At 36.0% G+C, this 14,672-nt stretch overlaps 2 protein-coding genes across 2 annotated transcripts in view; both read right to left on the reverse strand.

Moving 5' to 3' along the window:
* LOC126970799 (brain tumor protein) overlaps positions 1-14,672 on the reverse strand; it is a 578,011-nt gene that overhangs the window by 422,539 nt on the left and 140,800 nt on the right. The gene's annotated exons all lie outside the window — the stretch shown is intronic.
* Positions 2,922-4,969, reverse strand: LOC126970871 (uncharacterized). The gene is made up of 2 exons (XM_050817020.1): positions 4,765-4,969; positions 2,922-3,874 (listed from the first exon to the last, which is right to left on the reverse strand). Exons 1-2 carry the CDS (start codon positions 4,934-4,936, stop codon positions 3,252-3,254), a joined length of 795 nt encoding a protein of 264 aa, XP_050672977.1. The 5' UTR covers positions 4,937-4,969; the 3' UTR covers positions 2,922-3,251.

Genomic DNA, 14,672 nt, shown 5'->3' on the forward strand with positions numbered 1-14,672 from the left:
TGTAAGCATTACTGTGTTTCGGTCTGTAGGGCGCCGTAGCTAATGAAATTACTGGGCAAATGGGACATCTTATGGCTCAAGGTGACGAGCGCAGTTGTAGCACTGCATTGTAATGGACAGGGCGTATCAAATTTATTTCTTTCATTGGTTTAGATCAAATTTATTAGAGAATTTTTATTGTGAGCAGAATAACGCATGTCGCATTTGCCCAGCAATTTCACTATCTACGGCGTCCTACAGACCAAAACACAGTAATGCCTACACATTACTGTTTCACGACAAAAATAGGCGCCGTTGTGGTACCCATAATCTAGCCGCCATCCGGTGCAAAGGAGCCTCCCACATACTTGACGAGAAAGAAAAGAAATTACTTTTTGATGGATGGACAAAAGACACAGAGACCCACAAGAGATATTATGCAAGTAAATATGTTTACCCCTATTCTATCTTAGCAAAGTAAACATACAACATTAAATACCTAGAGAAAGACGAGCCTTAAGGCACGTCCACAACAGTGTTCAAGTCACGGAGCGAAAGGTAGATTAAACTTGTTTAATATGCAAACAGCATAGTGTGGCCATGCCACGACGCGATGGTCTGGGTTGTGTAATGTTTTCCTATTACTTATGACCTCTGCTGTAATATGAGATGCGCTGCACTGCGGGCACGAACAAATTAACTAGTGTTATTGTGCCTGTGACCTTTTCCTCAGAAGAGATGGAGAGTTTAAATTAACCTTAATACAAAAAATGAAATATTGGTGAATTGAGCACTTGGAGAGTGGATAATGGATAGCAATAACATGTCAAGTGTTAGAGTGGATCCCACAAGGAAACACGAAGAGGAGCAGACCATTAGATTAGATTGAGGAGATGTGGTGAGAAGGAGCTAAAGAAAAACGGCAAAAGTATGGTGAACTTTAATAACGGGATTAATGCTAAGTCAAAACATATAATAAACGTATGTAATGAAATCTATGTACGTAATTTAACGAGTTAAAAATTAAATTATACGTTTACTTGTGTGCAACTATTAAAAATTATATTTTCACCTATTTATATTTTAATATTTCAAATCGAAAAAAAAAAATGATAAACGGACCATAAAATCCATATGATAGTAGATACATAGATGTTCACATAATATGGACTTCTTTTATACGGAAATGTACGATAAACTATTATGGGGTATGTTTATAAAACACAAAAACAATACCAGCCCTTTAGGTAGATGTATGCACTTGTTTTGAAAGTACCAATGTACATGCCACAGATTCGTTGTTCGTGGCAAAAATTCCTTCCACAATGTAGGGAAAGTAATCCCGCTGGCCAGGATGATACTCAAGGTTTTGGCGTGTCGTTTGAAGGTGAAATTCGGAGTCAGTCGTTGCGAAAAATCATGGCTAGCTATTTTGTAAGTCGCGAGTAAATAGCAAGACATATCCATGCTATTAGCAAAACTTAGCGGGTAACAGTTTAGCTCTACATGGAAGAAAGCTCCCTGAAGCTACCGTGTAAAGTCACACATCGCCACACAAATAAATGGTGAGGATGAAATTAATGATCAATGGTAGAAATGGTTACCAGCTGAATCTTTAAAAAATTTGTTATTTTTAAAGTGAGCACACAACTTTAATTGATATAATTAATCCCAGAAGTGAGTATTAAAAATAACAAATTGTTTAGATTTGAAAGAGCGACATCTCAAGTCAATTTCCTAATATGCAATTACTGGGGTTGAGCAGGCTATCAACTGTTAAGTAGATCCTGTAGATGGAACCACAATCTGAGAGTTGAACAAGACGTATCAAGATTTACGAACCATACGTCACGGTTGGCAACCCGAGATGTCGCGGGTTTGAGTCCGCATCGTTCATAGATTTTAGTTACAAATGTAATGTGTTTAGCTAAATCTTCATTTAGTCTCATCGATGGATACCGTTCCCTAACAGTATGTGTAGAATCTAGTAGCAGGGTATTATTAAACGGTTACATAACAACACTAGAAAACCAAATTGATAGCGCTGAATGTATGTGCTAATTGATGTTAACTGTGATGCAACTGAGTTGCCAACAACTTGAGGTTCATTCACTCTGCTCTGTAGTACAAGTCCTCTATTCATGAACTGTTTATGAAATCACACGTAATAATTACGTATTCATTTATACTTATCCATATACAGTATGACTGATGAGATATTAACAATATTAAAGGACGTTATTAAACCTGATATGAAGAAAAAAGTAACATTTAAATAATTTTAATTGACTAAACAATTTGTTATGTATTTTAAGTGATAGCCCTCACTTCTGGGATTAATTACACAAATAGAACTGAAAAAACAAATTTATGAATGATGCGGGACTCGAACTAGCGACCTCTCGCGTTCCGTGCGAGCGCTCATTCCAACTGAGCCAACCGTTCGAGTGACTTATCGTTTATAACAACTTGTATGCTTTGTTCAACTCTCAGGTTGTGGCCTCATCTACAGGATCTACCTTACAGTTGATATCTTGCTCAACCCCAATATTTGCATATTAGGAAATTGACTTGAGATGTCGCTCTTGCAAATCTAAACACTAATCAAATTGACTACTCAGTAAAATTAACCGAAAGTTAAGTAATTCATTGCGCACCGTATAGACCATAGTTTCTTTACCGTATCTTGCTCACCGCCCACTTTTAGAATATGTTTTTTTCTAGAGTATTTTCGTGTATTTTTTGCCTGTTTAGACTATATTTTTTAATCTACCCACGCCCCATCTGCACCAACTCAATGCCCCCTAATTTTCTCTGGGTCTTCTACTGCCCCCCCAAAAGTCTCAAGGGGGCGTTATCGCCCACGTTGAGAACCTATGGTATAGACGCACGGAAGTACTAATTCATGATATTGGTAATAATGATTGAAGAAAACTTGACAATAACGGTAAGGTAAGAAAAATTCTTTATTATTCAACTCAAAATAGAATTATTGAAATGAATATATGACATACATATATGTAAAGCTTAAAATTAACGTAATTTTCAAATGCTTCTGGTCGAGGTGCCCTGAAACTGAGGAACTAAGAATTTTGTCCTTTCCATGCTGCAACCTCATTTTCATTGTCAGGGTAAAATTTGAGGATGGTTGATGGAAAAATATACAAATTTTACGAGATTTTCCCGATGTGCTGCAAGTTTGCTACAGAGGGTAATTAAGATAATTTATTTTAGACTCATTCAGTTACGCAGAAGATATTTTGTCGAAAGTATTACTGTGGAAGTTTTTCATACCGGTCCCTATGCGGCAGAATATAATCAGGGCTTGGTTCTGAAGATAATGTATTATCGCTAAATTGGTAGTCAATATTAGTAGCGTTGGGTGAAGAACAGTTTGCATTTTCCATATTAATTTTTTTTACCAACTGTAGCATACCAATTTTGAAATCAATTGTTTGATTGACATTCATTCTTCTCATGTAAGTTCGGAAACTGAGAAGAAACTTTGTGTCATCGTCTTCTTCTCTAAAGACTTGTTTTGGTTTAACTCCTTTCCTTTTCTCCTTCTCCTCATGTGAGCTTGCGATTTTATATATGATATCCCTTTTTTTGCTTGTTTTAGATAGAAGTGGTGCTACTGCTGATGGCGAATTAATAGTTTTGCTTCCTTTGGTGTTTTCTTCTCTGTCATTAACATCTTTTACAATGTCATCTGATTCATCACTTTCGGAGTTTCTTTCCGATGTTCTTTTATCAAAGATTGGAAATAAGAAATGTAATATATCTGCATAGATGTATTTTTTCGATTTTTTTGCACTTGGATTACTTTTATTTTTTTGTATTTCCTTTCTATAATAATCTCTTACATGTGTCCATTTCCTTTTTAAATCGGCACCTGAAAAACGAATTTAATGTTCACAAATTCCTGACAGCGGTACATTGCACAGCTTGTAGAAGGTAAAAATTTACACAACCATTGTGTGATGTTCATTTGCTTAAAAGCATAACATTTATAGCTACGGAAGACTTGGCTGCATAGAACACGTATAATTTTCGTCTTCTTGAATAAATATTTTGTTTTTAATAATCATTTACGCGGCAATTGTTTTCTTTTAAATGTGTTCTATGGAGCCCTTGAATTTACAACACGAATTGAATCATTGAAGTGATAACCTGATCAATATACTGCTGATTTGGGAGGAGGTAAGAATTTGACATTAAGTGACCTGTATGCTTCATTTTGGCCATAAAAATACTAATATCAAAATTTCAGCCTAATAAATTAAACTACCTTCAAAAGTACGTTGGATATTACTGAAAATTATATTAAATTGCTTAGTTTTATAATATCCTGAGGCATTCTTTTTAATCCTATCCCACATTGTATAAGAAGTAATTTTTTTATCACAATAAGGGACGAGACGAGCAGGACGTTCAGCTGATGGTAATTGATATGCCCTGCCCATTACAATGCAGTGCCGCTCTGGATTGTTGAAAAACCCAAAAATTCTGAGCGGCACTACAATTAATGCGCTCGTCACCTTGAGATGCAAGATGTTGTCTCAATTGCCCAGTAATTTCACTAGCGCGCTTTAGACCGAAATACAGTAATGTTTACACATTACAGCTTTACGGCAGAAATAGGCGCCATTGTAGTACCCATAACCCAGCCGGGATCTCAGCATCCTCCCACAAACCTTTGCCTAATACTTCCTCACGCCGGTTGAAGAACTACTTCAATGTAACTAAATATAAGAATAATGAATAAAAATCAAATAAACTTACTTTTGTTCAATCGCTCCGTCTTAGTATGAGACTCCCAATTATTGATAACTTCTTTACATACTTGTTCCCACGCCGAATCCCTTACATCCTTGTTATGGTAATCTTCGTGAGTAATATTCCACAAGCATGGGACTTTTTCAATCGCTAGAATTAGCGTTTCGGTATCGCACATCGTGAAATACGTCGACTCGGCACGGTGCAAGAGCGATACTGAATAGAAATTTCCGAACGTGTTCGTACTAAGGCTGGGCGTAAACGTTCGGAAACCGGATTAGGATTCCTGATTCGGAATTACGTGAGACTAGCGCAAACGTCCGGTTTTTTTGTTCGGATTTTTTTACGACCAGTACGAATAGAAACGCTTGTGAAAGCACACGCAAGTACTATCATGGACGACGAAGACGAATTGATTACTATTACTGGCGCTAAACAAGAAGAAGAGGAATCGTCGTAACTGGGCACAATTTTGAAAAATGACTAAAAGAATTGCCATAGGTATTGTTCGACCGCCATTATTAAATTTTCCGCTTCACACATTTTTTTTACCTACGACGAGTCTACAGACATCCACTCGCTACAAACGGTACTCCGGTTTCCTGACCAGGAATTCAGAATCGGAAACCTCATATTACACAAAAAAATATTCAACAAGCCGCACATTAATCTAGTTATTTCCGAATGATAAAAAAACCTAACGTTCGGTTCAGTGCGTTCGGTTCCTAAGAACGGAAAAAACTCAATGACGTCATCCCGAACGCAGCTCTCGCGTACATTTTCGCTCAAGCGCCGCAACGCACGGAAATTTAGATTCGATATACTCGTCGTAGGTAAGAAAATGTGTGAAGCTGAAAAATTTATAATGGCGGATGAACAATATAAATGCGTATGTTATTTCAATACTGCAGACTACCACAATAGAGACGTAAGGGACTTGGCTTGGGACCAGATATGTAAAATGGTTTTTTATAACTCTTAACTTTTTATTAACACTTGCGTGTGCTTTCACAAGCTTCTCTATTCGTCGGTCGTAAAAAAATCCGTACAAAAATACCGGTCGTAATTCGTGATCAGGAAACTTTATCCGGTATCCGAACGTTTGCGCCCAGCCTAAACACTACAAATTATATGAGAATATCAAATTCAAATTCACTTTATTCATGTAGGTCTCAAAAATGACACTTATGAATGTCAAAATAAATATATAAATATTGTTTCTTATTGAATTTACCGCTACTTCATAAAGGGTTGAGCTAATGAGAAGAAGTAGCAAGAAACTCATTGCCACTCTTTTAAGTCAAGATTTACATTTTAGTTGTTTTACAAATCATTTCAATTACAATATATGCAAAGTGACGCAACAAAAATACTCAAAAGTCAAAAACTGAAAGGCTTACACGAGTAAGTCAAAAAAAGAAAAAAAAAGTAAATTAATACTTATAAACACAAGAGTTATTGAGTATAGTAGATGCATCAATCCACACATACCGTAAATAAATAGAGGCATTATGTGAGCATTTCATAAAATAAAATATATAATAACTTTAACTTTAAAGGAAATAGAGTAGCACCCGTACACGAGCATGACGCATGGACCAGCCATCGCCTCCCTCGACCATATTTTAGGGAAGGGAACGACCCGCCCCACGTCGCCGCCACAAGCAGAGGCATTTAAGCGAGCATGACGATACCTGCCACGAGAAATCTACCGAATAACAAAACAATTCAAGTTCATCTACATATTATGCAATACTTACTAAATGCCTCTACTTACAATTTTGTTTCAAATTACATAACTCATGATAATGATTATTAAAATTGATTAAAAAACAGTAACAATATTAATATTTAAATTATATAACTATAATGACATTTATCAAACTAAGACAGACATGTAACAGCCCAGCAGCTCAGTTCGAGTTCGGATATATCGATTCGTTTATGTGTCAAATTGGAATTCTGCGTTCGGAATCTTTTACAATGAATTGAACGCTACCAATTTAATCCGCGCGGCTTAAATAAAAGATTTGTTAAGCATTTTTTATTCTGGAACCTTATCACTTAAAATAACATAGAGACCGAAAATCATTGTGAATATATTTAAATGATGTGAATATTTGGACGTTCAAGGTCGAGTGCTTGAGATTACGAATTACTTCATTAACAATTATTATAAAGTTATTAGCTGTGTCTGGCCTGCCGTTTTACCCGTGTTTAATAAAATATGATTACCATAACATACCTTTTGTGGCTTATGATTAAGAAAAAGGCAAACGGTATCAAAAAGTAAACCACGGGTAAATGCCGTTGGGGTTCACTAAAACTTAATGTTAGTAATTACTACAAACATCTAAACACCTTATAAAACAGCGCGAGCGCGGGGATTTCTCACCGCCCGGCGAAGCGACGCTAAAACTCTGCCATCGGCGCCTCTAACGGTCGCTCTACGTAACATTGACACAGATAATTAATAACTCCTATAGTATAAATGCAGCCCGGACGCTATAACGACGAGGACGAGGACAAAACCGATCGTCGTGGAGAAGTTTGGGGAGGCCTTGGTCCAACAATGGACGTCTCTCAGCTGAAACGATGCTGATGATGGACAAAGTTAATGTTCTGTACTTATTGCCTCTTTATTTTGTGGTATGACCTATGCTTGATAGCCATTAGAAATTGGCCTACATAGGTATGAAAAAATACTAATTGTAGAACCAAACAAAAAACAGCTTATATTAGAAGAGATATAAAACTATAATACTTCTCAACCACCTGTAACATCTCTGCTATTTACCTGCAACAAAATAATATATAGAATGTTTAATTGCTTAAAGTAGGTATATCACAAATTAAGAAAACTATTTATGTATATAAAATAAAACAAAAATGAAGCTCTAAATATTGATGCGACCACATATAACCTGTCAGTAAACCACATAATGAAAAATAGAGAAGTAATTATAATTTTAGTTACACATAACATACATTTCTTTATCAACTGCATAGTCCTTAAACGCCACGATAGAGGGCAGGTAGGTAAAAAACTAAACAAAGTCGCGGGCAGTCGTTAGTACTGTATAGAGATAGACAAAATCCGCAAACAAGGCAATAAAACGTTACACAAGAAAGGCGTAGGATAGTGGGAGCTGCGACGTATGACAAGCAGAGACCATTTTGTTGAGAACACTGTTGTGGGTGGTACAAGTTAAAAGAGTACGTCGTTTGTTTGATAATTCGCGCAAATGATGTTTGTGAAATCATGATCAAGCTTATCGATTGTTTAAAATAACAGGGCTGTTAAATTAATTCACTTAAACTTTAAACTAAGAGAAACATCAGTAGCAAATAATACAAAGTCATGGCTATAATCTAAAAAGTGATATCAGAAAGTTTTTTTAAAGAATTAGCAAAACAGTCATTGACATTCGTTATATCAAAAAAGCACTTACAGCTTGTATTATATTTCACAATATATATAAATATTTATTTAAGTATAGATATGGTGCTGCAACAAAAATACCCGGTTGACGTCTCATAAAAAAGAGTTATAAATGTATTATAATGTGGGCATTTATTTAGTATATATATCAAAATTCTTGTACATACATAAACGCATTCGAGTTTTACCGTGTCGTTGGAATACTTTTAATATTATTTAAATTTAAAGTTTAATACTTAATGAATTATAAAAGAAAATGGCAACACGCATGGTAATCATATTTTTAAAATATTAATTGAACGCTTATAACTTGGACCGTTTGTTTACGTGTAAGTAGACCTCTCGTCGGTACAGGATTGCTTGCTGAAGTACCATTAACCCCTGCGCGCTAAATGTTAAGGCTTTTATTAGCTCTAGTTTTTGCCCAAAATGTTGCAGAGTTTCTTTTGACTATTTTTGGCCTGTGACTTTACACATCTTCATTAATCCACCTTAATACGAGTTTATGACGTATATTTTTTTCAATGTGTGTCGCAATTAATTTTTAATAATAATTGAAGATTTTTTGAAGGATATTATTTTAGGCGAATATGTTTTAATTGGAATAAAGGAGCTCCACAAACTATGTAAGAAATATATCGAAGGAATATTTTTCTCATCTGTATAATTATGTTCTAGGCTAAAAGCTTATCAATTCTACCACTCAAAATATAAATATAAAATACGATACAACAATCGTCATAAGCTTAAATAACACCGAAGTAACCACCATCTGAATGATAGCTTTCGACTTAGAAAATACTAGCGTATATTCTACCTGACAGCCCGATAATGTGAAAACAATTATAATTTGTCAATGTGTGCTTTCAAAATACTAAGGAGTGAATGCCTAGCGTCTCTGACTTTTTACGACTTGTCAATCAAAATAGGCTACAGTGACAACATATTCTCTTTCTATATTCCTGTATCTCTGTTAGAGATTTTCTTTCCTGTTGCACGATGTGTTTTTCTAAACACTATTATATTGTAAGTCTTAGATAGTTTATACGTCTAGATAGAGTCTGTTGCTGTTAGACAGCTGATAAAAACAGGCCAGGAATATTAGTTTAGTGTGCGTGGCAAGCTGCGTGTTACTCATGCAGTTTGTTTGACAAAGGTTTGTATGTTGGTGTGCGTGCATTGCTGAGAATCACAGAACAGTTTAAAGAGATACCTATTCTATTAAGAGGTCCCGGGTTCGAATCCCGGTAGGTGCAAGCATTTATATGATGAATATGGATGTTTGTTTCCGAGTCATGGATGTTTATATGTATTTATGTATGTTTATATGAATTTAGGTATGTTTAAGTAAGTATATTGTATTAAATATATCATTGTCTTGTAACCCATAACACAGGCTATAGATGCTTAACTTGGGGCAAGATACTTTGTGTAAAAAGTGTGTCAATATAATTATTATTATAACTTTGTGCTCAGAATAAAGGTTCGTTCTAAGCTCAATTATTTTCAACGATTTCACAGCTATCATAATTTTTAAATGATGTAAGTTGTAAGCAAGTCTATGGTTTTCATTGCGACAATTGAAACCAGGCGATTACACCGTAAGAGCGCTTTTGCACTACGTCTGATCACAATCTGATCCGTATCCGCGAAAAGACGGCTTCCGTCATCTGATTTTTTTCCGTCAACCGTGGAACAATTACTTCGGACCGTGCTTTTCGGGTACGGATCGGACTGTGATCGGACGTAGTGCGAATGCGCTCTAATTATTACAAATACGAAAAATCTTTAGAGTAGTAGTCTATGGTAGTTTACGCACTAGATCCGGCATCCGATTTCTTTGCTCTTAATAGTGATTTTCATTATTATAACACTAGAAATAAGGGATTGCTTGTAACTAATTCTAGTAGGCTTCATAAAATACATAATAGCTTTAAGGGTAAATGTATGCACTTCTATAATAAAGTCTCAGCCACTGTTCAGGCATTATCAATAAATAAATTTAAATGTTTTATAAAAAAAATGGCTCTGTCGTAAATCCTATTACTCCACTGCTGAATATCTAAATGATCGGACAGCCTGGGACTAGATTGTGATTATTTTATAGCGATAGAAATGACTGTACAATATTGTATATTTTTATTGAAAAGAGCGCAAAAAAAGAATGCTGGGAGAGTTTCTTGCGCCGCTTCTTCTCTCTCAGAGTGCCATTTGTTTCCGAAGCGGTAGTAGTAACTAGTATATTAGAAATTACATCAAAAAGAACTCTAAAGGAATCAATTTTGAGAAAATATATGCCTTTTATGCCTTTTGCCTTCCCGTCAACGGATAGAAATAGTTCTACGACTAACTCGGACCGTGTTTTCACGGGTACGGATCGGACCTAGTGCGAAAGAAAGATTTTTTTTTATTTTGAAACGTATAAGTAAGTAGTTTTGTACAAATACAAAAGAAATAACATAAAAAATCGCTCTTAAATCGTGATATCCAAAAACCGTTAAATAATCGGTAAATTGAAATCAATAACTTTTTAAATATCACACAAAAAGTATCTTAAATTTTGATATTAAACACTCCCATACATTTAGATTGAGACTGTTACATTTAGAGAGCATTGGTGTGAAGTCAGATTATCTGATTGGCTAATGGAAAGGCTTTTACCATATTCAGCCCGGTATGGATTTGAAGTCGGTTTTCGTAGAATAATAGTATTCGACTCAATTTTGGTAGGTTATAGTAAAATAATGTTTTCATATTTGGGGTGTTTTAGGGAACGCAGAGGTGATTGCTAACTATGGGCCTTATGAGGAAGCTCATTGATGCTCAGTGGGTAATGGAGAGGGTTTTGCTCGGAGTTTCCCTACGAGATCGAATCAGAAATGAGGAGATCCGTAGGAGAACCAAAGTCACCGACAAAGCCCAAATGATTGCGAAACTGAAGTGGCAGTGGGCAGGGCACATAGCTCGGCGGACAGATGGCCGTTGGAGCAGTAATGTCCTCGAATGGCGACCATGTACCGGAAGGCGTAGTGTTGGTAGGCCCCCCTCAAGATGGACCGACGATCTGGGCAAGATCGCCGGAGTGCATTACCAATCGTCATGGCGATCGTTGGGGGAGGCCTTTGTCCAGCAGTGGACGTCTTCCGGCTAAAATGATGATGATGATGATATTAAAATACTTATAAACAAATTGTATTTGGTAGCTGTGTCACTAACGATCGTTTGTTTGTGTTTAAAAAAGAAAAATCATTCAGGCGAGAGCTGCTTATAATTAGATTTCTCTTCAGTTGGAGGGAATTTTTCTTCAAAGACAGTTTGCACTTCGTTAGCGAGACCTAATGAAACGCAAACTTTAATATTTTCTTATTAACTTTATGCAGGCTGAATTAAAGAGAAATTCTAAATAAGTTGGAAAATTATAGAATTTCTCAGAAGTTTCATTTCAATATGAAGTTAAGAACCGTTCGTTATATGGAATGGGTTTCAAGATTTTTTTTTTATTGAAAAGTAGGATAAACGAGCGTAAGGGTCACCTGGTTGGTCATTCTCTTGCAACACCAGAGGAATCACATGAGCGTTGCCGGCCTTTAACGAAGGTGTACGCACTTTTTTTGAAGGTGCCCATGTCGTATCGTCCCGGAAACACCGCACAAGGAAGTCCATTCCACAGCTTTGTAGGTGGAAGAAACAGCTTTGAAAACCGCACTGTGGATGATCGCTACACATCCAAATTTGGTGGGGATGATATCCTGTTTTGTGGCGTATCGTTCGAAGGTGGAATTTTTATTTTTTAGTTTATATTTACTTTTAGTATTTAATTTTTATATTAAGTACCAACCTTACAATGGGTCATTAATTAACGGATTTTGCTGGCTTTTATCCAACAGTACATCAGTGACTTCAGATCCAAGTTATCAAATATCACACAATCATCAATCTATCAATCAATCAATCAAAACAAAAAGTAGGACGCAAGTATGACCACGCTGTCCACTTAGCTAGAGGTCCAGGGTTCGAATATTTATTTGTATGTATGTATAAGTAAGTATTTCGTATTAAATATACCGTTGTCTGCTCCCATAGTACATTCTATACCTAGTTTGGGACAAGATAATAATATGTAACAGTGTGTCAATATTATTGTTAGAGTGTGGGCGTCATAGAATCATAACATACAAGCCTAAAGATGATCTGACAGCTCGACAATGCGTGATCAATTTTGATTTGTCAATGTGTGCATTACCTAAGGGATAGCTCTTTTAATATTCACAATACTAAGGAGTAGAAGTCGTGTAATAAAAGAAAAAAGCACACGTATAAACTCTTTTCGTTACAAGCTCAGATATGAATGTGTGTTTCTTTTCTTGGTCTTATAGACTACGTAAATTATATATAGCACGTAACGGTGTAGCCTTAGATTAAGGATTGGTCTCCGATGCGCTCCAACTAGATACTGCTTTACCTAAGAACAATAGCTTTTTTATAACAGCAACTATTAGATGCTTGTGTGCGTGGTATCTTGACACTCAATGGCATCTTTCAAATTTTGTAACATACGCTTCGTGTTATTTTACATTGAAATTAATAAAATACATATTACTTACTGATGATATGTGATCACAGTGTCTCTATTATTTCTTGTAGTATTATTTTTACCAAGTTTTCCTACCCACCCGGAATTTTAGTTTTCATAACATAACATTCCTCACATTCTTCGAGACTGGCTCGAGTACGCCCACTTGGGCGTAGAATTAGTTGCCGCACTTTGGGACTGCGGCTGCGGTATCTAGTTGGAGCGCAGCAAAGACCAATCCTTAATCTAAGGCTGAAACACCACCGTAAAAAAGCCTTTCAGCGCGATTGAAGTAAACCTTATTTGATTATGTATACTTACAGCTACATGAGATATTCTCGCTAGCCTCAGGTATACGAAAGATTGAAAATTTAACAAATAAAGTCAGCTGCGGTAACGAACGAACGTTCGTATACTTAATATAATTTCGATTACGTAAAAACTATTATTTCTAAATAATCCATAGTGTTAATGATTTTTTAATAATGCTTTTATAGGATTCATACGCCTTAAAAATGATTTGTTTTGGAAAAACCCAAAAATTCTTATCGGCACTACTGTTGCGCTCGTTACCTGGACACTTGAGATGTTGTCTCATTTGCCCAGTACTTTCACTAGCTACGGCGCCCTTCAGACCGAGACACAGTGATGTTTACACATTACTGCTTCACGGTAGAAATAGGCGCCGTTGTGGTACCCAAAATATAGCCGAAATCATGCGCAAAGGAGCCACCCACTGGTTTATGTTTGTTTTAAATAAAAAGTACAAAATTTATAAAAAAATGTTTATCACATAATGCTAAATTAGTAATGATTCTAGAAAAGGATTTTCTTATACAATGGCGTAAATTTTATTCCAAACTAATTACCAAGCTACCGACACGAGAACTTAAAATATAGGTTTGAAAAAAATCAATTTATTTTCTTTACGAGTATATGTAACAAAATTTTGTTTTTATGTTTAAAAAATATTACAGTTTTAATTCAGTTCTCATCCGGAGCCAATTGCTAGTTTGCTAACGAAAACTTAAAAAATAAATTATATAAACTAGCCTAACAAGAAAGGCATAAATAATCAAGTCGAAACACTTTAATGTGACCGTTGATAATAAATTACAAGTGATAATTAAATAACGATAAAATTTTATCGTTGATACGTGAGAAAATGACCCTAAAACAACACTATTTATATCGATATCAGTGAGGTGAACGACACTGCTCTTGACCTATCACAGCTTCATTGCGTATAATGACACAAATTCTTGAATTTAGTATCAATAAATACGATTTTATTACACTTATCAAGTTTTAACAATGCAATAGCAATTGTGCGGTTTTATAAAACCACGATGCAAGTTAAACTTCACAAAAAAACATTTACATCAGTATAATATATAACAGAAAGAAAAAAACTAATTTTTCGTATTATATTACTTATGCTTTACCTACTAATTTTTTTATAGAGGACATACGAGGGTACGGGTAACCTGGTGCTAAGTGATCACCGCTGCCCACAATCTCTTGCAACACCAGAGGAATCACAGGAGCGTTGCCGGCCCTTAAGGAATGTGTACTCGCTTTTTTTGAAGGTACCCATGTCGTATCGTCCCGGAAACACCGCACAAGGAAGCTCATTCCACAGCTTTGTAGTACGTGGAAGAAAGCTCCTTGAAAACCGCACTGTGAAGGACCGCCACACATCCCGATTGTGGTGATTAGTGATGGTTAGGATATCTCCTAACTTGTGGCGTGTCGTACGAAGGTAGAATTCGGAGGCAGGAATCAGGTTAAACAACTCTTCGGAACACTCCCCGTGATAAATGCGGACACAATGAAGCGACATCTCTACGCAACGCCAAGTGATTCAGCCGTTCACAGAGCACTGGGTCCCCCGTCCCC

This window comes from Leptidea sinapis, chromosome 22 (genome assembly GCF_905404315.1).
Source record: "Leptidea sinapis chromosome 22, ilLepSina1.1, whole genome shotgun sequence".
NCBI classification, from domain to species: Eukaryota; Metazoa; Arthropoda; class Insecta; order Lepidoptera; family Pieridae; genus Leptidea; species Leptidea sinapis.

What these genes read in the sequence shown, in the direction of transcription:
- LOC126970871 (XM_050817020.1), bottom strand. Translation starts at nt 4,936, where the DNA reads ATGTGCGATACCGAAACGCTAATTCTAGCGATTGAAAAAGTCCCATGC. An exon ending in GACGGAGCGATTGAACAAAA is followed by an intron (nt 3,875 to 4,764) that starts GTAAGTTTATTT and finishes TTCGTTTTTCAG; the next exon opens with GTGCCGATTTAAAAAGGAAA.